At 35.8% G+C, this 22,647-nt stretch overlaps 2 protein-coding genes across 3 annotated transcripts in view; both read left to right on the top strand.

The window, feature by feature from the left end:
* The window catches only part of UEVLD (UEV and lactate/malate dehyrogenase domains), a 40,494-nt gene extending 34,990 nt beyond the window's left edge, over window positions 1-5,504 (top strand). For both annotated transcript variants that reach the window (XM_025044172.1, XM_006907960.3), the window contains 3 exons: window positions 1,691-1,754; window positions 3,262-3,385; window positions 4,186-5,504. In XM_025044172.1, coding sequence (XP_024899940.1) covers window positions 1,691-1,754; window positions 3,262-3,385; window positions 4,186-4,353 — 356 coding nt within the window. In that variant the 3' untranslated portion in view covers window positions 4,354-5,504. The remainder of the gene's footprint in view (window positions 1-1,690; window positions 1,755-3,261; window positions 3,386-4,185) is intronic.
* Window positions 5,505-7,572: 2,068 nt separating this feature from the next.
* TSG101 (tumor susceptibility 101) overlaps window positions 7,573-22,647 on the top strand; it is a 33,231-nt gene continuing 18,156 nt past the window's right edge. The window contains exons 1-5 of the mRNA XM_006907959.3: window positions 7,573-7,765; window positions 13,443-13,527; window positions 15,388-15,453; window positions 17,597-17,760; window positions 21,752-21,878. Of these exons, the coding sequence (XP_006908021.1) occupies window positions 7,724-7,765; window positions 13,443-13,527; window positions 15,388-15,453; window positions 17,597-17,760; window positions 21,752-21,878 (484 nt within the window). The 5' untranslated portion in view covers window positions 7,573-7,723. The remainder of the gene's footprint in view (window positions 7,766-13,442; window positions 13,528-15,387; window positions 15,454-17,596; window positions 17,761-21,751; window positions 21,879-22,647) is intronic.

The following is a 22,647-nucleotide window of genomic DNA, read 5'->3' as shown; positions in this document are numbered from 1 at the left end:
ACTAGGATGGATATATAATTAGGAAGTTTGAAGGGCTGGGCAGTAAATGAACAAAAAAATGAAATAAGTCCATCTAATCTTAATTGAAAATTTTAATAACTATGTCACAAGCAAATTTGAACATAGTTAAGCTTTCTCCCTTTCTCCATTCTTTTCTCATGGCTCTTATAAGTCAGTATTCAGAAAAGAAAGATAAAGAATGTGATCATGCTTATAATACATAATGGCAGTAATACTCAGTTAATTTCCAGATTTTTGGGGTGTCCTTTCTCTTTTTTTATACCACTTTGCCCATTTTATTCATCTTTCCAAGGTCTGTAAATTCCTTATTTCATTTAGAAGACATTTCCCTGCAATATTCTATTTATTGTGAATATACTAATAAAATACCAAAATTGTTTTAGAAGATAATTAATGTATAATCCTAGCCAAGTTAAACAATTTTTTAAATCCCTTAATCTGTCCACATGTATTTAAGTTTTCCATATAATTTTTGATTTTGCTGTTATTTTACTTAACATAAAACTGTGTTTTTCAACTTGTTACAAATATCTCTGTTATGAGATATAATTATGGATTGTGTGTGAGTTCAGTTCTGAATTATCTCTTGTGAATTCTTTACCATGGTAAAGTATGTGTGAGAGGACACAGGACACATGGTCCCTGCCCCCTGGAAGCTTATTATCAGTGTGAGGAAGGGAAGCATCTGGATACATATGGTGTCCTTTGTTGCTGACACATCACTAAATGGCCTAATTTTGAATGCAGTATGTTAGACATAAGATATACCTGAATGTATTTTTGTTTTGCTTATCCAAATAAAGATTTGTATCAAAGAATGTCTTAACACAGGTGAGAGACAGATGACTAGTAGGTTTCAAAATCATTTTCAATTCAGTATTAAGGCGTGGTATAAATATCCAGTCCATGCGCCACAGTTTTGAATTTTGAATTGTTTTTATAAATGGTATAGTGAGAGGAAATAGGTTGCGCCAAAGATGCTCTTAGAAAATAGAACCCTGCCTCTCTAACGGCTGTGGAAATCTAGCCCAGAATAGGTGACCAAATTATTCATCACCTGGTTAAAGAAATTAGTCTGCGTGGTTCCCAACAGAACAGATGCCATGTATTTGCAGCACTCGAGAGCCTGTTATTCACAGCCTGCTATGGAAAGAAAGCTTTCTATTTGGACAGTAAAATGGCCCTGGTAGAAGAACTGCTGTTGGACGTGGTTCCACAGTGTAGTGGTTAGCACGTCTGCTTTACACACAGAAGGTCCTGGGTTCATGCCCCAGTGGAGCAATGGTTCATGGTCTACGGCCATGCCACCCTGAACAAGCCCGATCCTGTCTGATCTCAGAAGCTAAACAAGATCAGGCCTGGTTAGCACATGGATGGGAGACCACCAAGGAAGACCAGGTGCTGTAGGCATAAATTAAAAAAAAATAAAAAACAAAAAAACCGTTGTTGATGAGAGAGAACAGGTAAGGAGACTGCAAATAGACTGGGGATTGCAGCTCACCGTTTTTCTTACCCCAGGCAATTGGTACAGCACATTTAGTGTCGTCAGTGGGAAAATGTTTATTTAATGTTTAATACAGGTACCCTTGACTGCAAACAGTCATTTATCACATCTTAATCCTAAGAAAGTTATTGGCAAAATAGAATTAATTTCTCATTTACTTTTTAGTGACCAAATGGGGTGGCCAAGAAGAAACAATGAGTCATAATTCTCAGGTGCAGCTGTCTAACAGGTAATACTGAGTGTAAATTTGCATTTATCCAACTAATCCAACTAACAATCATGTCCTTCATAGCTGACCTAACAGCTATTTACACAGCATGTACTTACCAGACTTCTGCAGGCAAAACTAGTATGGACAAATCCAAAAGTACAAGGGAGCAATGTTTTCTGTTCTTTGATTTCTTATCTGAAAGTAGATCTGAGAGTGCTTTGCAAATTTTATTTTAGATACACAGTTGACACTTAAAAGGTAAGAGTTTTCTGATTTGTAGACAGTGATTTACTGCTCCCATATCTAAACATGAGGATATTGAGAATTTTTTTAAATGTAGAAGAAAATTAATGTGTATTTATTAATCACACGTAAATATGTTTGGAAATTAGTCTGATGTAATGGATAAGCCATATTATAAGTTCAGGCAAAGCAAAGTATGATGCACAGATCCTGGTATCTTTTGTGTTTATTCAGAGGCCTTCCAGGGGTCTGGACCCTATAGGTTGGACTCTATTTTTATGCCATTTCTTGTTTCACCATCACATAATAAAATGCTTTCCTACAGTCTGATTGGTGGAGATTTTTAGCTTTTTAAACCCACAGATTATGTTTTTAGAATATAACAAATGGAAATGATATTCTCTTATTGAAAAGAGTAGTATGTTGTATAATCTATTCTAACCTGATTCTATATATAATCCTGTATTTATAGCTTTTAAAATTTTTTTATATCATTTTTTATTAGTTACAAAAAGAATATATGCTATTATAAAACTTAAAATACTGCAGATATCTATACAGTAGAAATTGAAAAGCTAAGGTAATTCTATTCTCCAGAAATAACCACTGTTAACAGTTTAATGTCCATTATGTCCAAAATTTTTTCAATCCTTCTGCAGACATCACTTTTTAAATTATTTTTATAATAGATTTATGTATTTACATTATCTTGCAGCTTGTGTTGTTGTCTTAATAATCTTGGACATTTTTCCATATTGTACATAAAAATCTCTCAAGCAAGGCAAACATACTTATATGTATATCTTTGCACACTTGAGCATATAGCTGTAGGACAAATTCCTAGAAGAGGAATTTCTAGATCCGATGTTGCCAAATCTCTCCCTTAAAAGATCGCATCACTTTACGCTCTCAACAGCAGTTATGGGAATGCCTGTTTCTCTGTAGCTTTTCCAAAAGTAGTTATCAATCTTTTTAATATTTGCCAATTTTGATAAGCCAAACTGGTGTGTTTATTGTTTTAAGTCATATTTAGTTAAATATTAATGGTGGCCATCTTTTTGTGTTACTAGGCCATTTGTATTGTGTATGTGAACTGCCTGACATTTCAAGAAAAGCTTAATCATTAATCTGCAGGCTTCCCTAACAATTGCTGTATAATTCTTATTCGTGTGTCATAAAAATATGTAATTAATACCTTAAACAGAGGTAAAACTAAATGCATATTTTGTGCATTTTCTGAGGGTGTTTTGTTGTTGTTTATTTTATTCTGTTTGTAACCTAGAGCCATGGAACTATTAAGGGTAAAAGGTCAAAGATCCTGGTCTGTCGGACTATCAGTAGCTGACCTGGTTGACAGTCTTGTAAACAATAAAAAGAAGGTGCATTCCGTATCAATTTTAGCAAAGGTAATTGCTGTTCTCATTCTCTCATCATATTTTTAAACTTTTATCTTATGAATATTAAGCCAGAAAAAGTTCTATTCACACTATAACCCAGGTGTATTCAATATCACCAGCTTTTAGAGTAACACATGGAAGGAGACAGTTTGGTCTAAGCTCTATCCTGCCTGGTTATGGGAAGTCTGGACTTTTCCTAGGTGACCCCCTCACCTCCATGTAATTTGGGGGAATTCCCAAGAAGCATTTATATATTCCATAAACTTCTGGTTGTCATTTATCACCTCAACCAGCCAGGTCACCCCAGACTGGCATGCCAGTTGGCCTTAGTTGGTCATCAGTCTGCTTCTCCAGTTGTTTGTCCTTTACCACTTTATCCCAAACATAAACTCTTTAAAGCACAGCTAAGACAAGGCACAAATACTTAACCAAATTTCCCCTAAAACTTAGGAATACCGGGAGAAATAAAACATGGAAAGGAAAGCTTAAAACAGGTTACTGTATTTGACTGCACCCTGAGTCCATTTTGTGCCCCTCCCCTGACAGTCTTTTTTCTTCACCCCCAAGCTGCTACCCATATTACAGGGTGCTAGCTTACCTTCCCAAAAAAGGAGGTGTCTTTGACCAAGTTCCTCCTATCTCAAGAAAATTTTCTGAAACAGTAACTTACAAAATACATGAACAAAATTTTTTAAAAAGCTCAACTTGTATCACTTTGTACTAGGGCTAGAAAAGCAAGAAAGTATTTATGATACTTTTTTTTTTTCAGTCATTCTGCTCTATTATAATCCAAATTTTATTCATTTCAGGGATATTATGATATAAAAAGTGAAGTGTTTTTGAGTTTGCCTTGCATCCTGGGAACCAGTGGGGTATTGGAAGTCATCAAAAGCACAATGAAAGAAGATAGAGTAACTGAGAAACTCCAAAGCAGCGCATCATCGATCTATGATCTCCAACAACAGTTAAAACTTTGATTCTAAAGTTCAGTTACCTGAAAGGAAAGGTCATTTAATTTTGCCAACATATATAGGGTTGAGAACTTCTCAGTCTTATTATTTATCCTTACAAACTGCTTGTTAAGGTAGATGGTTTCTTAGTTAGTTTTGTAATTTGAATTCTTAAATAATTAGATAAGGAGGAAAAAAATCTAAATTTCTTTGTTGTTCTTGAGATATGTATACTGTTCTTTAAACCTACAGCAGAGATAAACATCTGCAATATGCATCATATAAAATTATGTATCCTTAACTAGAAGCACATTCAGCACTTTGGGAATATTTTGAAAGTAATATTTTTAAAAGAAAATTACTTTCTGACTGTTATAGTAAACATGGTAAGCTGAAGGCCCAGTATGGATTTATGAAATCTATGCTAGGTATTCATTCAAAGGACCTGCAGTTTAGGGTATTAATGTTCCCTCTTTAAAATACCGTTGGTAGTAATAATAATAAAAAAGCATTTTGTTTTCCCTCTTCAATTAATTAGCTACCAAAAATGGAAAAGATTTTACACGTACTTGAAAATAGTAAAAGGGAAAGTGAAATTTTTTAAAAGTGTAGTTTAACTTCCAGTCGGACTGTCCTTTTTGAAATTTTCTATACCTCTTCTTGGGCTATATCAGATCTCTAATATCATAAACTCACTGTAATATTAGAACCATAGAGAAATGTGTATTTTCAGTGAAAATCGATTATGAATTAAAGCCAAGCAGTTTACTTTAAAGTTAATATATGAGGCTTTCATAAAAGCCATTGGTTTTAAAGGGGAGAGGTTGGATAGACTGATTGTTCTGAGCAAATTCTTTAACTAAAGAAATGATTGTGTACATATGCTTTGGTGATGGGTCAATATATTCATATGTGAAAGATAGCATATTATTAAGGTGGCATGCAACTAATAGTAACAAATAACGTCAACATTTCTTATATTTCAGGCAGTGTGAAGAGCACTTTATTATTTTATTGAATCCTCACAGTAACCCATTGAGGTAGGGACTATTATCATCATTTTACAGAAGGGAAATTGAGTTTTAGTGCCCAAGATTTCATGGCTAAGGGGTACTTAAACATACAAACTACTTTTTCTAACACTAGAAGGGGAAAAAGGCCTAATAGCCAAATGGTTACCACAAGACCCTAAAGCAGGGGTTCTGTGCTCTTCCATTCTCAAGTGGAAGCTGACTTTTTTTTCCTTCCCCAAAGAGTTTTTAGAAAGATTGATTCCCTGCCTTCCTGGATTTACCTTCAGCAAATAGGAGAGTGGGAGTTGCACCGAAGTAGGTGTTTGTTTATTTAGTCATTCAGGTAGTATGACTGGGAGCCTAACAAACACCCAATGCCGCATATGTTAGGCACTGCAGATACCGTGGTGAGCAAATCTGGATTAGGTACAAGCCTTCAGGGTCTTTATAATCTAGTATGGGAGACATAGTAATCAAATCACACAAATAAATGTACAGTCACAAATGTATTAAGTACTGTGAAGAAGTCCCAGGTTTTTGAAAGCATATCATAGGTGAATCCAAACCTGGTCTGAGAGATAGAAAAGCCTGATGGTTTAGAAGGACAGACACATCCTAGTTAGAGGAAACAGCCAAACTAATGCTGATTTAGTATAAATGTTTATAATGATGAACTTAAATCATTAAGAAAAGGTGAAATTATATTCAGTGTCCTATGTTTAGTAAGAAAGTAGAAAAGTATTTAACATGCTTGGAAAGATTCCTACCAGAATTACCTACTATAAAACCTTAGACATTTGAAGAGAGGAGAGAAGCATTAGTTCAGTGTAATTTTACTAGATGGGTAGATAATTTTGGTGTTACTCTAACAATGTATCCACATTGTCCTTTTGTATGCAATAGGAAAGTAAAACTGAAAGAACCATTCTTATGTTTTTTAAACTAATTAATATTAATATTAGATACCTAATCAGAAATTAGGTAATTTCTACTAATATCTAAGGTGCTCTTAAACAATAACCTAACTACAAGATGCTGTATAGTAGATGTGTTTCCAGGTATTCACTATATTAATTATAAAAGAAACATGTCAATACAACAATTACCTACTGAGCAACTACTGTTATTGCAAGTACTGCATTAGAATCTGAGTAAAAACGAATAACAGCCCCACGCTACAGAAGCCCACAATATAGAATTCTGTAAGATAGTTCCTTGAGTTTTGAATATTATCAATTATGTTGCAAGTTCCATACAAGTCAAGAAACAGTACCATGACCACCTCACTATGATTTGATCATTTGACATTCATGATGCTATTAACTTTTCATTTTTCCAAAATCATGCAAGGTCTCTTATGATTTTTGATGGGGCTTATGTTAAAATGTTTCTTTGATATTGTAGCAGAGATAAATATTTTATTTTCCAATTTACATTGTAATTTTCCTTAAATATTAAATAATGAATAAAATAAACTTTGACTTTAAATTCACCAGGAAATGCCTAATTTATTGAATGGTAGATTTATTCAATTTGAGGAGAAAGTTTATTTCATATAATTCATATGGTCCCCAGGGTATTTAGTTATTCTAAGTGGCCTAAATACAAAACGAAGAGACCGGATTTTGTTTTCAAATTTTAAAAAATTATTTTAACAAACCTTTTTAAACAATAAGTTTAGTAAAGCTAGTACGCAAGTGTAGTGCAATGCAAGGTGGAACGCAGCCTGTGCACAGAGAAGTTCTGACTTAGAATGGGTTCCTGGAGAAGAAATTACTTCCAGGCTTCCTGCGAAACAAGGGCTCTGCACTTTGCCCTTGTTAATGTAGTATGAAGAACTTTAAAGCTTAAATCTGAGCCTGATAATCAGGGCATCATCTAAGGCAAGCCTCTCATCTTGAGTTGGAAAAAACTTCAGCCCGAGCTATTAGAGCACTTGCCCGCTATTATCACAAGGCCGTCAGTAACCAGTTTTCTGACTCCTAGTCCAGTGCCCGCCCTCTTGATGAATCAGTCATTGAAGCTCACTGGCAAGACCTTCAGAGTACTACTTTCCCTCCCTGCAACTGCTCCCCTAGTCTAAAGGCAACTGAAACACCTGTCGATCTCCGAACAGGTTTACCCTGATCACTGGTAACCGACCTGGCCTGCGGAACACCTCACCTGAGCAGCGGGTTGATGGGAACCCCACGCCCAGCCTAAGTGCTTACTTCGGAAGTGACGTAAAGGAAGCGGAAGGACCGTCGTGGCGGCCGACTTCCTGTTGTTAGAGGCGGGGGGGTGGGGGGCTGGCTACTCGGTGTGCGATTGTGCGGGGCGGCCTGGGGCGGCCCCGGAGCGGCTGACCCTCTGCCTACAGGGACGGGAGCCGCGAGGTGGCCGCCATGGCGGTGTCGGAGAGCCAGCTAAAGAAAATGGTGTCCAAGGTGAGGCCGCGACGCGCTCGCCACCCGGCGCGCACCCACCGCACCCTTCTGCGCCCGGGTGGGCCTGGCGGGACCCATCTCAGCGAGCCTCCCGCGCGGGCCGGAAGCCCCAGTCCCATCCTCCGGAGCCTTTACGGCCCCTAGCCCAAAGAAGCCTGTCCCCTTGTGCCAGCACCCTGATACGGCGCCAGGGAAGGTGGGGGGCGGTGACAGTCAACAAAGGCGCGGAGCGGAGGCCGCCTGCCACCTGCCGCCCGCCCTCTCTTTGGGTTGAGTTTGGAGCAGTCCGAGAGGCAGTATAGTTTTCATTTTAGTGTTTATAAACAAACGGAAGGGGGTTGTACTGAATTCTCGATCTGGAGCCGTCCTCCCCTACTCTTTGTCCCACTGTATGGATCCGTCAGTCTTCGCCCTTCCCTCCCGGCCCCCAGAGATTGTGTCCTTTTCAGTTTTGTATTCCTCACACAGCTCAATACCCGACCCGCGGGAGATGAGTAACTTGGTTGAATAGGCTCGTTTATGAGTAAAAAGGTCCAGAGAAGTCAAAATACCAGTACCTCACTACCTCAGGTGAAATAATTAGAATTCCATTACCATTTCAGGGACTTTGATTTGCTAAGAGTAACTATCTTTAATTGTATGCTTCTTATAACTCGAATTTATTTACATTGAACTTCAAACTTTATAATCTTCACAGTTCGAGACCGGTGTATTTTATTCATTTTTTAAAAAGCAGATAAACATTTTGTTAAGTCTGAATTTTGATAATTACTTCAAATGTGGCACCTGATACCTGAGGAAACGTGATTTTTTGGTTTTGGAGTTTTTTTCAATTTATCAAACATAATTGCAATAAGATACATGTGAAGTGGTTGAATTTTATGTAGATTCGTTGGATTAGCTTTGTATGTGTTTGTCAAAGCAGGAATTGTAGAAATCGAAGTAGTTGAAACCATTTCGGTTTTACAAAAACACATGTATAAGCTTATTTCTTTGGGAAAAAAATTGCTTTTTCCTAGTAAAATCATAGTCTTTGGTTGAAAAGCAAGTAACCTCTAAAGAGATAGTGACAGTTTTCAAAATCAAGCTTCTCTCCTGGTTGTCTACTCTCTTGTAGACTTCTTGATTTTTTTTTTTTTTTTTTTTTGATGAAGTAGTTATACTTAATTGTAGAGGAAGTTTTGGGGAGCCCTAGAAGATTGTTGGCTCAGATCTATGTTGTAAGAGTTATATGTCACTTCTTTAAAACAGTACATTATTTTACAAACTATAAAACTAAAGAATATCTGTTCCATGCCATTTTTGATATTTAAATTGATAGCATAGTTTTAAGGCTTATTCCTTAATATGTAAATACTCATATATAGGGACAAGAATATTCAAATATTTGTTTTGAATTTTAAAAACTGTAATTACTAAGCTTCCTCTAGAGGAACCTGCCTCTCCCTCCAACCTCTTTTTACCCTAAAAACAAACAAACAAAAAAAAAGTATAGGGAAGAGGTGGGAGAGGGCATTCTACCTATTGTTTGATTCTTGACCCAATATCTGAAAAACTGAGTCTCCTAAAAGTAATGATGTCAATTCTGAGTATCAGTATCTTTTTCTGATGGGTGGGACTAGTAAGTAGGATAGCAGAAGCAATTTGTGGAATTCCCCCTGCTTGCTTCAGGTGTTATCCTTTCAGTTCAATGTGGGAAGTTTTAGCCAGACCCCTGGACGCATTGCTGGAGTGATGGTCTTTACTCTTTATTTGATCGTGGGACCTCCACACCCATCATGGTACTTTGGGCCCCTGCCTTGACTAATGTCTTTTTATTGTATTTTATTTTGAGGTATAATTTGCATACAAGATCTTTATATATTATTACAGATTATTTTTTCCCTTTGAGCATTATCTTAACTCCCAACCTAAATATAACTTTTAGTTAACACTCCTCTCTGCCATGATTTTAGCAATTTATAGAGGTATATTTATACCATTAGTCCATCCTGCTTTACACAAATAGCTTTCTACTTTAGATTTTTCATATAGGCAACTACCTGTATCTTACATAGTGTATTTACAACTTCTTTAGAGGTTGAGTCATCATTCAATAGCTAGAAGAGAGCTGACACTTTAAAGATTGCTATGCACCTCACACTGTTCTAGGTTCCAGGGATACAGCAATCAACAGACAGAAAACTCTACACGTCTGGAACTTAAATTCTCATAGAAGGCCATAAATAACTCAATAAATACATTAAATAATATGTTGGAAGGTGATGCATTTTTTGGAGAAAAGGAAAGCAGGAAAGGGAAATAGAAGAGTGCTTGTGGGTGAAGACGAGATGGGTTGCAATTTTATAAAATAGTAAAGGAAGTCCTATATGAGAAGATTTATATGAGCAGAGATGTGAAAGAGATGAGGAAGCAAACTAAAACAATCCAGAGTAAAAACATTCCAGGAAGAAGGAAAAACAAGTCAAAAGGGCTTGAAACAGAAGGTGGTCATGCATGATAGAGGAACAACAAAGGAGGCTAAGGTGGCTGGACTGGAGTGAGGAAGAAGGAAAGTAGTGGTACAAAAAAAAAAAGGTCGGGGAGACTTTAGAGGGTCTTGCAGGCCTTTGTAAGGGCTTTGGCATTTACTTGGAGTATGATGGGAAGACTAGGCTATAGGAGGTTACAAGGGAAGCCAGAGACACCTATAAAGAGGCTGTCGCAATAACCCAGGTAAGAGGTAATAGTGGCTTAGACCAGGATTGTAGATATGGCGGTAGTGAGAAGTGATCAAATTCTTGAATTTTGAAAGTAGAGCTAACAGGATTGTCACTGTGGATGTGAAATAGAGGCATCAAGGATAACTTCAAGGTTTTGGTTTTGAGCAGCTGGAAGGATATAGAAATGAAAGACTGTAGGAGTAGTGGATTTGGGGGGAAGATAAGGAGTTCAGTTTTGATCGTATTAAATTTGATAGTCATTAGATATCCCAGTGGAGATATCAAATTGGCAATTGGATAGACATATCTGGAGTTCAGGAAACAGGTTCAGCATGAAACTTTTTAATTTTGAAGTTATGAGCATATAAATGATATTTAAAGCCTTGAGGGAGATCACCAAAGGACTGAGTTTAGATAGAGAAGAGGACCAAGGACAGCCCTGGAGCTCAATATTAAGAGGTTAGGCATATAGAGAGAACCAGCAAAGAGACAGAAGAAGCTACCGTAGAGAAGTTGGGGGTGGGGAACAGGGAGGGAGAGGGAGGAAGAAAATAAAAGTGGAATTTAGGAAAAAATCATGAAAAAGATCATAACTTCTAGATCCTACTACTAATTCATAGGAAATACAGAGAACATAAGAGCATATATATTAAACTACATCAAGGCAGTATAGTTAGCAAAATCCAAACCATAGGATCCTCTATAGGACAACTGATTTCATCAACAAATTCCAAGGAGTAAAAATAGAAATGGGCCATCAACTGATGAGTAAATAAGTAAAATGTGATGTATTTAATAATAATGGCATATTATTTAGCCATAAAAGAAATAAAGTACTAATACATGACAGAACATGGATGTACCTTGAAAACATGCTAAATGAAAGAAGCTAGTCATAAATGACCACGTAGTATATCATTCCATTTGTATGAAATGTCCAAAATAGGCAAATCGATAGAAACAGTGTTGACTGGTAGTTGTCTAGAGTGAATGGGGCAGGTGGAATGGGGATAATTGCTAAAGGGTACCAGTTACTTTCAGGAGTGATGAAAATGTTCTAAAATTGACTGGTGGTAGTTGCACAACTCTGAATGTACTAAAAACCATTGAAATTTATATAATTCTCTTTAAATTTGTGAATTATATCTCAATAAAGCTGTTACCAAAAAGAGGGATGAAAAAGAGAACTATAGATTAAAAGAGACCTAAAAGACATTTTAACGAATTGCAGTGTGAGGACTTTATTCGAATCTTGATTCAAACAAACTTAAAAAAAAAAAAAAGTGCATTTTTGATGATATTAAGGAAATGATGATTATTCTAGTGTGATAATAGGATTTTGGGGTTTTTTTTTAAGTTCTTTTAAAGATATATATTAAAATATTTATGGGTGATAGGATATAATGTTATGATTTGTTCCTGAATAATACAGGAGGAAAGGAAGATGAATGAGATTTTAGATTAAATAAGATTGGCTGTGAGTTAATTATTGTTGAAGCTGAGTGTAGAAGTCAGGGGCTCATTATATTATTCTGTCTACTTTTGGATATGTTTCAAATGTTCCATACTAAAAAGGTTTAAAAAGAGAATAGAAACAGAGCAAAGACAGCAAAGGTAGGCAGCTCCTTGCAGGAGATTTTTGCTCTGGAGAGGAACTGAAAGAAATATGGTTGTAGCTAGAGGGGGAAGGAAGGTTAGGAACGTGTTTGTGGGATTAAAATGGGAGAAATAAGAATATGTTTGTGTACTAATAGTTCTCATATGGGAAAATTGGTACTTCAAGACAAAAGAGGGCAAGAAATTCTGAAGAGATGCCTTTGGGTAAACCTGCATTTGTTCCCTAATTTTTCTTGTATTTTCTTTCTTATTGTCTATCATTCTTTACACTAGGCTCTGTGCGATTTCTTTGACTTTATATTCAAATTCTTCTATTGAATGTTTTGTTTCTACTCACATTTTTTTATGTCCAAGAGTCCTTTCTTCACTACATATTCTTGTTTCTTGGATACAGTGTCATTTCTTCCTTCTTTGAAGTTATTAATACTAATTTGTTTTGAAGTTTTCTTCATTATTTCTGTTACTTCTTAGCTTCTTTTCTGTTTGTTTTGGTCTCTGACATGCTTCTTGGAGTCTTTGTTTTTGGAATAGCTGACTGCTCCTTTTTAAGAAAGAAGTACTAAAAGCTGATAGAAAGCTTCGTGTGCATGGATGAAGCTTGTCAACTAGTGAGCTTCAAGTACAGTGATCAAATGGGGGGCCCCATCTTCTGATCTAATCTGCCAAGAATATTTAAGCCAGGTTCCTAGTTTTCTAGAGTGGAGTGGTACAAGGTGGAAATGTGAAAATACAATACAGCAAAATAGTTGGTTTTGACAATAAATGCTGGCGTTTGAAGGAAAAGGAGAGAACGCTATAGGCTAAAGCAGCAGTCCTCAACCTTTTTGGCACCGGGAACCGGTGCTTCTATGGGAATCTAATGGCTGATGATCTGAGATGGAGCTGAGGTGGTGATGCTAGCGCTGGGGAGCAGCTGCAAATACACATGAAGCTTTGCTCACTCACCTGTCGCTCACCTCCTGCTGTGGGGCCTGGTTCCTAACAGGCCAGGGACCAGTATTGGTCCACAGCCTAGGGTTTGGGGACCCCTGGGCTAAAGGGAATTCTGGAAAAGGATTCGTTAAGAGGGAGAGAGATGTAAGCTAGGTTTTTGAGAATAATTAAGATTTCATTTGGCGGAGGACCTTTTAAGTTGGAAGAAGAGCTAAAATGGAGCAGAGTAAAGGGTTTGAATAGGTGGCAGGGGAGGAAAGCTATTGAGGTTCTTTCAGGCTTTAATTAATGTGAATGATTAGTGAGAACTGTTATACTTTTAAGAAGAGTGCTATTAAGAAAATAAGATATTAAAGAAAATTAACCTAGGAGTAAAATATGTGCATTGGCTTTAAACTAAATTCATGTATGATTTTGCTTTTCAGTACAAATACAGAGACCTAACTGTACGTGAAACTGTCAATGTTATTACGTTATACAAAGATCTCAAACCTGTATTGGATTCATATGGTGAGTTTATATAATATCAATTACTGTACTTTTTGTACAATCATTTTGTTAATGATTGTAGGTTTCCCATTTTCTCTTAAGTTTGTTGGTTTTTCCACTGTAGGATTAAACCTCTACCTAATAAGAGTGTTTGACAAATAGAAAATTATTAGGATCCAATAATAACATCATATATTTGTTTAGTTATTTTAAGTTTTTTAAAAAAAACCACTCAATATAGTGCTGTGCACATTTAGACCTAGAGGAAATGTTAAGGATAGTTCAGTCCCTCGTTTCCCAAAGTATTATCCAAAATTGTGAAGAATGTTGCTGAAGTGGGGACGGGGACGGGGCGAGTAGTGGGGATTCTGTGGTGGTTTGAGCAGTTATAGAATGAACAAAATTAAATGGGTTTCTTTGCAGCCGTGTTTCTCAGAGCCTTTAACATGCTAATGTGTTAAACCTCACCAAGAGGGCAGAGAATATATTGTACAGGGTATCCTACTGAACCCTTCTGCACCTCAGCCCCCACCTTCACCCAGAGCATCTCTTTATAGTCTTAGGAAGACATTTAGCAAAACTATATTCTGGACTATTCCTTTCATAGATGAAGAAAACATATTTTAAATATGATCCTTAATTCTGTAGAATATGTAGGTGACAGTTTCATTATTGAGACAAACTAAAGTCGAGATTTAAGTAAGAAATGACATTACCTAAAGTTCTTTTTTTTTTAATAGTCTTTTTGTCCCCATACCTAACGTGCCAAGGACAAGGGCTCCTGTCCATTATGAGGCCCTTGACACTGAGGGCAGGGAGCGGAATTTTGAAGCTGAGACTCTTACTCTAAACTCCACTCACCTCTAGGACTTTGAAAACATTAGAGCCTGGCCAGCCTGGTGATAAGAGGTGGGAGGCAGCAGAGGGGCTGTCTTGAGTTTCCTAAACAACAAAGACATGAACCTGAAGTTCTTTTTCAAACTAGGGCACAATTCTCCCTCATGTCTCAAAATCCTCATATTCCCAAAATTAGAGTTAATTTAAAATTGGGGGGGGGGTGAATTTTACTGTAAGTATTTAGTTTTTACTGCATGCTAAAAGAATAAGTATGTTGATCAAAACTGACAGACTCCAAAATCATTGAACATATCTTACTAGCTTTATATGGCCAGACTATGTCTAAACCATTGTTATCAACATGCTTTTATAGTAAATAAAGCCATAAATTTAAATAAGGTATTTTTTTTTAAAGGCACAAAATTAGAATAAATTACAGCACAGCTTATAATTGTCAGTAGTAAGTAAAAGAACTGAGGTCAGCATTACAGATTTTCCCCCATGTGTTATGGTGTTAATTCCAAATCATTATTACAAATAATAGTGGTCCACGTAATACAGATTATGTGCCCTAATTAATCAATCAATTATAGATAGAAAAACTTCTGTGATATGAGAAATACTTGTATTTATAGAAGATGTCTGTATTTGACTGTGATAACTTTTTTCCTTTTTATTACTACATTGGGATTGTGGATAATGGAATAAACACGGGAAATCTAAAATTTTATGATACCAGATTAACATTTAGTATGGTATTAGTTGATAGTGATTTTTAAGTAATTTTATTATCATGTTAGTTGGAGATGCAGAGCTCATATTTACTGGAATTGTAGCATTCACATCTATTTTTCCAAGTAATTCATTCTAACTCTGATCCTAATAAGTGAATCAACAAAGGATGCTTGTTATTTGACAAAATGGATGATACATTAACAAGTTAGCCACTTTCAAGGGTAATAACCAGCACTTCTGAAAAAAATTTCTCACATGGGGAGCATCTATGAAAATAATCATGATTACGTCACTGTGTTTTCCTTTCAGTTTTTAATGATGGCAGTTCTAGGGAACTAATGAACCTCACTGGAACAATTCCTGTGCCTTATAGAGGTAAGTGTCTTATATAACTTATGTTTCCAGTATAGATGCATTTTGATTTACATAATAATGTTGCCAAAGAGTTATAAGTAAATTAAACCAATTTTCTCATGATCTTCATGACATAGAGATTTTAACTTCTATTGTAGTTGAACTTCATTTGGCAACAGCACCTAATATTTTCAGCTTTTTTCCCCTTTTTTACCAAGATATATCTGTAAGTGCCTCATCATGCTGGAAGAGTTTGATGTTTCACGAATCAGAGAATCTTAGAACTAGAAAGCGATCTTAGATGCTGCTTAGTTCAGCCTCCTACCCCATTTAGACTTTTCTGACAATGGAAAGCTGTGTAGTATTATGGCTAAGATAGAAGCTGTAAAGTTAGGCCACAGTAAGGTTTGTGACAATGGGCATGTAGAACATTTAGATAATAGGACCTGACTCAAAAAGTGACTCAATTGTGATAATCTATATAAAGGACTTAGCACAGAGTCTGGTATATAATAAACAAATATCAAAAGTAGCTATTATTTATGGTTGTAATGTTGGTAATAATGCTGATGATGGATAATTACATTCCTGTTAGCCAGTCAGCCACCCTCTGCTGGAATACTTACAGTGATAAAAGAACATTCAGTTTTATAAATGACTGTTCTGTGTTTGGGCAGCTCTGTTTGTGAATTGTTCCTTGTGACTCACTAATACCTGTGTCTCTGTAACTTACCCATTAATTTTATATAGTACTTGCGATGTATGAGGGATAAGGGTTACAGATACAAAGGTAAATAAAGGATGTACCTTTTCTGGAAGAACTTACACAAATAAGGGAAACTGAATAAATAGACATTTACAATATTCTATAACTGCTATAGAATAATAAAATATAAAGGTGCTGCGAGATTACAGAGAACAAGACCATGTGGAAAGATAATGGAGGAAATGACATTTGAACTTGGTATGAAAGGATGAGTCAACCATAACAATGAACATTCCAGGCAGAGAAAAAAAAACACTTGAGCATCAACATTCAATAATGCAAGTATGATAAAATAAGGAAAGACTGAATAAAATTTAGGATTACCAACTTTACCTTTGCCTTCAGGAAATAAACTCTGGCGAGGGAACAGATATATGAGGGAAAAAGGGAGGCTGGAAACTATGGTAAAAATAAAGACATTTATCTCATATGTTATATAATGTATATATAAATTTTATCTGAATCCTTCTGTGTTCCCTAACCATTTTTTGTATGGCATAGTTCTTAAGCCTAAGTAATTCTGGAGAATTCTTTATTTTCACAAAGCAAAGAATTCTGGGTGGAGGAAATAAACTTATGTTTTATGTATTAGGATATATTCTCTTGGAGTTCTTTTTTTACTATAGAAGTACTTTGGAGTAAAAAATAAATCCAAAGTCCCACAACCTTTTGATTTAAGTGAAATTTATGTGTATATATTTATATGAAGTGAAACTATTTCTTAGAGGAAAACTATCTGAATTATTTTAGGTGATTCAAATGGTTACTTGGGACATTGGCTTTGAGCTCAGTAAGACAAGGCTATGATTTATGTTCAATATATTAGCTCTATTGGATGCTTTGAAACATTGTTCAACTCGACTATATACGGTCAAATTTCTCAACTGAGAGAGATTCTATTACATAAAGCAAAGAGAAGAAGATGACATCATTGATTGAATAACTACCACTGAAAATGTCATATGCATTGGTCAAGCTGTAGCCACCAGTCAGCATCTGTTTGACAGTTAGATAGCTTTGGCAAGGGAATTATATCACTTTATGATAACATACCATAATCCATGGTCTTCTTTCTATATCCCTTCCCAGTGAACCTATTAACTGAAATGACAAGGGTCAAGAAGCAAAGAATGGATTGAGCAGAAAGATATATTTGTAAAGAATGCTTTTATAGCAGCAAGCACATGCTGGCAGAGTAGTAATCAATTAGCTCCTTAATTAGTTTGTATTTTTCAACTGAAAATTTGAGAAACTGATCTTAAACAGAACTTTGAAACATTAAAATATTTGTCGCGACTTTTTAAAGTGTTGCTTAGTTGTAGCTCTCTTGCTTACCTACCAAGCCATTATTGAAAAATAACAAAAATAGAGTAACTAAAGTTTATCTTTCTCTCTCAGGTAATATCTATAATATTCCAATATGCCTGTGGCTGCTGGACACATATCCATATAATCCCCCTATCTGTTTTGTTAAGCCTACTAGTTCAATGACTATTAAAACAGGAAAGCATGTTGATGCAAATGGGAAGATATATCTTCCTTATCTACATGAATGGAAACACGTAAGTATTAACAGCATTCTGTGCATTTGTTCTATTTTATATATTTTGCTCACTGGCACCTACTTCCTGTTAACACTCAAAGAGGATTCCAAGAAGGAGGTAACTTCATATAAGATCACTAATTGCTGGTCTGGGTAATCAGAAAAGACTCTCCAAAACAAATACAGTTATGCGCCATGTGACAACATTTTGGCCAATGACAGACTACGTATACGATGGTGGTGCCATAAGATTATAATGGAGCTGAAAAATTCCTATTGCCTTGTGATGTCTTAGCCATCTAACATTGTAATGCAACGTGTTACATGGTATACTGGTGTAAACAAACCTGTGCTGCTAGTCGTATAAAAGTGTAACACAATTATAATAGGCTATACCATCAAGATTTGTGTAAGTGTATTCTATGATGTTTATACAGTGATGAAATCACCTAACAACACATTTCTCAACGGATCCCCATTGTTAAGTGGCATATGACTGTATACCTTATATTTGTATAGAGCTTGGTAATTTACAGATTACGCATAGTCACTATTTTATTTGCTTGAGTTGAACCTTGAAGAGTAGATAGAATTCATGTAGTGGGAAATTCATTTAAAAAATATACTGGTGCTATATATTTGTGAAACTGTTTGAATCTCATTACCCAATGTTCCTATCAAGAAACAGTAGTAGTAGAAAGTTTGTGTTTCTTCCTCTGATGGTTAAAGCTCTGGCAGACCAGTGTTCCTATCAAAATAACTAGAAAAGCCAAAGTACAAACAACATCTAGGGAAGGCTTTGGGGAGCTATTGAGGCAATCCAGACTTTAAGGTCCAAGATCCTCTAGCAGAGGGAACTGCAAGAGATGAGCAGACATTCTGCCAGTTTTCCCTAGGAGTATTTACTGATTCTTGGTACAGGGTAAGAAGCTGAAAATCTGAGCAGAGGCCTTTAGCTAAGAGGCAAAGAAACCTGCAGAGTTTCTAGCAGGTTCACAGGGCTGAGAAAACAATGGTTGCTGTTCTGTCTGCCAATGCAGCCAGTACTTCAGGAGCCAAGATTTGGGAGAAAAGGAAGCTACAAAGAAATAAACCAGATAATCTGAGTTTTCCCCTCAGGAGAAATGCTGAATTCCTAAACTTCAAAGACAGGATGCTAAAAAGCTGAACAGAAAACCTCTGAAAAACAGCCAACTTCTCAGCAGCCTCAGTCTCAAAGAAGAGGGGCATAAGTAAACATCCTAGGCTCTTAGTTGAAGCCACTAGAGGAACACACCTCAAAAGTGGGAACTCGGGTATGATAAGCCTTAGAAAACCCAACCTTGAATCAGCTCAGTCCCTTTTTATATTATAGTCATTTTTAAAGTATTTGCCTGCAATAGGATAGGGCGAACCCCTGCTGGAGGAAGATAATGTATAGAGCCTCTATATTAAAAATTAACCAAGTGGAAATCTTAGAACTGAAAAATAGAATAATAGAAATTCAGAACTCTATGGATGGGTTTAATAGGCAGATTGGATTCATTCAGAATAGAGAATTAATGAACTGGTAAATGAATGGTTTACATTTTTTTAGTGCTGTTGACCTAGGAATAAGCCTTAAAAAAGATGTAAAAGTCCATTCTGGAAAAAAATTTTAAATTTAATTGAAAGACATTAAAGAAGACTTAAGTCAAAGGAGATCTCTCTCCTTATTCATATTATAAAAATGTTGGTTCTATTCAAATCTATATCCTAACAGGAGCTTTTGTTTCTTTCTGTATGTTAATTTTATGAACTTGATAAGCTAGATGTGGAAATGCAAAAGATCAAGGATAGTCAGGGCATTCTCCAAGAAGAATAGGGTGGAAGGAACTTACCCTACAGATACCAAAATGTGTTATGAAACTAGTAATTAAGATAGTATGGAATTGTCATATAGATATTCAAACAGATAAGTGGAACATAATAAAGAACCCAGAAAAGGATCTAGTTAGGAGTCATTTTAGATTTTTAAATAAGAGTAGAGTATATATCAGTTTAAAATGTATGAGATTATGATTTAATTTGGGAGTTTTATTGGACTAAATAATCAACAAGAGATAAAAATCTGTAGTCTCAATAACTATGCCCCCATACTGGCCATGATCTCCAGTCCACACTTCTTGGTGCTACACAGATATTGCACATGCTTACCTGCAGTCTCAGCATGTAAATTCACAGACAAACTAAGAAAGGTATTATAATAGTGGGACTTTACAAGTTTTTGCAGGAAGCTTTCTGAAATGTTATTAAGTTGGGACAAATTGAACAAATAAGAATTTGGTGCTTTAGAAACTTGAAAACTGCTAGTGAACTCTTCTACCAGGAGAAGAGAAGTTATGATAATTATCTGATCGAGATGATTGAGTAATCCTTCAGAACCTGATGAACTCATAAATGAAGTATATGAGATGAGAAATACACAAAATACATTAAGGCGTGAAAATGGAACCATCAAGTAAGCCAGTTTGAATAACTTTGCCTAGCATAGTTTGTCTTAAATTTGTGGTCTATTGATTATTTGAGAATTAAGCAACCTTTATGGAAAAACAGTCACTCTCTTTGTAACTATGGTACTAGAAGGAAAGGTCCTTTAACAATTTGTGTATTCTGTACAACAACCTAATGATTTCTAAGATAGAGTCTACCCACAATTTCAGAGTTCATAAATACTATCTTTAATAAGGTAACATTTTTATCTTTAAAGGCCTTACGTGTATTTGTGACTACTGCTTATTTCCATCCCTGAATTTGTATCAGAATATTTAATTTGTCTATTGGAAATAGAAGTTTTAGTTAGCTGTATGACATCAAATAAAGAACAGTACCATCTAAATTTTGCAATATACTGCTTTGGCTAGTGCAGTTTTTATATACAGTAGCTCCCCTTATCCACGGGGAATATGTTCCAAGACCCCCAATGGATGCCTGAAACCTAGAATAGTACCAAACCTTATCTCTACTATGTTTTTTTCTATACATACATACTTATAATAAAGTTTAATTTATAAATTAGGCACAGTAAGAGATTAGTGATAAAATACAAAAGTTATAACAATATACTGTAATAAAAATTATGTGAATGTGTTCACTCATTTTGGGGGATCCCTTGCTAAAGTCTTCATATAAGCTCAATGCATTCTGATGCAATAGGTTGCCATCAATTGGAACACAGTTTCTGTTCATGTGTTCTACTCATAAATTTAATGCCTTTTCCATCTTCGCTAAGGCACTTATCACCCACTGTGGCAGTAGCTTTTGCAGTTCAAGGTGCAACAGCAAGACCAGCATGAATTTCTTTTTCCTTCTTCACAATTTCATGGATAGAAGACTCTTTCTTACTATAGATCTTAGCAACTTCAGAATATGAATTTTTTCTTTCCTTATTAAGTTGAGAACTTTAACCTTTTCACTTAGAGGAAGTGCTTTAGACCTTCTCTTTGGCATCTCTAAATTACCAGCATCACTGCTCTTGCACGTTGGGGCCATTACTAAGTAAAATAAGGATGGCTTGACTACAAGCACTGCAATCCCACGAACAGTCGATCTGGTCATTGAAATGGCTGCTACGTGATTAACGAGGTGGGTAGCATATACAGCATAGATACACAGAACAAAGGGATGGTTCACATCCTGGGCAAGACGACATGAGATTTCATCACACTATTCAGAATGATATGCCATTTAAAACTTACGGATTGTTTATTTCTGAAGTTTTCCATTTAATATTTTTGGACCATGTGGTAACTGAAACTGCAGAAAATAAAAACCTTAGATAAGCAGAGAGTGCTGTACATGAAGCAACAGCCTTGTTATGCATAAATAAGTAAAAATCACCTAGCTTTATTAAATCAGTTAAATGGAGTTTTTGTGTTTGGGTCCTATAAAGAAATTTATCAAGCTGAGTTGAAACCTAAATAATGCTCAAACTTTTCTTTTTTGCTAAAAATAAAATCTGTAGCTGACTTAAATTTATTTTTTGTTTTTAGCCACAGTCAGACTTGTTGGGGCTTATTCAGGTCATGATTGTGGTGTTTGGAGATGAACCTCCAGTCTTCTCTCGACCTACTGTTTCAGCATCTTATCCACCATACCAGGCAACAGGGCCACCAAATAGTAAGTAGAATTAAGATTTGATTTTTAAACTCATAGAAGCAAAATAAAACAGAAAACCTTGTTTAAAAAAAATGTTTTTAATGACTTCACTTTGCTTTTTAGCTTATCAAGTTAGTGGATTTTTTGGAGGTATTCTGAGGCCTCACATCTGCATGTACAGATTCCCACCCAAGACTGGCATTTGGGCTTTCGTTTGTGGGTAGAAATCTAACTCTGAGTGTGCTGGATTCCACAATGGAAGAGAAAGAATGCTGGGATAGAGCTAGAATTTTTTTTAAAATTATGCATGCCATAGAATAGCCTATTTGATCAGTTTGGAAGCAGATATAGCTTGAAAGGCAGTCTGACCCCTACTTGTCTTTGCAACTCCAGGATCAGTGTTATAGATAAGAACCAATTACAGTCAGCTAAATCATTCACGTTCAGCTATTCTGGGTATACACAATTGGACATCTAGCTCTCAGCTTTCTTCTCTTTTGTACAGCCAATTCATGATTTTACCTTTTGTGGAGAGGGTTGGGGCATGGATTACCAGTTCTCCCCTAATTGGTGTACATTATCTCTATCATTTCTGTGTTTTTAAAAATAATTTTTACTGATACTTTAAAATCACCCTGTATAATTGAGAATTGGTTGTACTTGCTTGTTTTGACTTTATTAAACCTGTGTTGACTTCATTTTTTTTGAGCTGTGATTTTTTTACACATTTTAAGATTATAATTAACCAGATTTAATCTTATAAGTCAGATTATATGAGCTTTAATTTTTC

Source organism: Pteropus alecto, unplaced genomic scaffold, assembly GCF_000325575.1.
Source record: "Pteropus alecto unplaced genomic scaffold, ASM32557v1 scaffold71, whole genome shotgun sequence".
Taxonomy (NCBI): Eukaryota; Metazoa; Chordata; class Mammalia; order Chiroptera; family Pteropodidae; genus Pteropus; species Pteropus alecto.
Note: the sequence above shows the minus strand (reverse complement) of the source record. Positions and strands in the feature narration are given on the sequence as shown.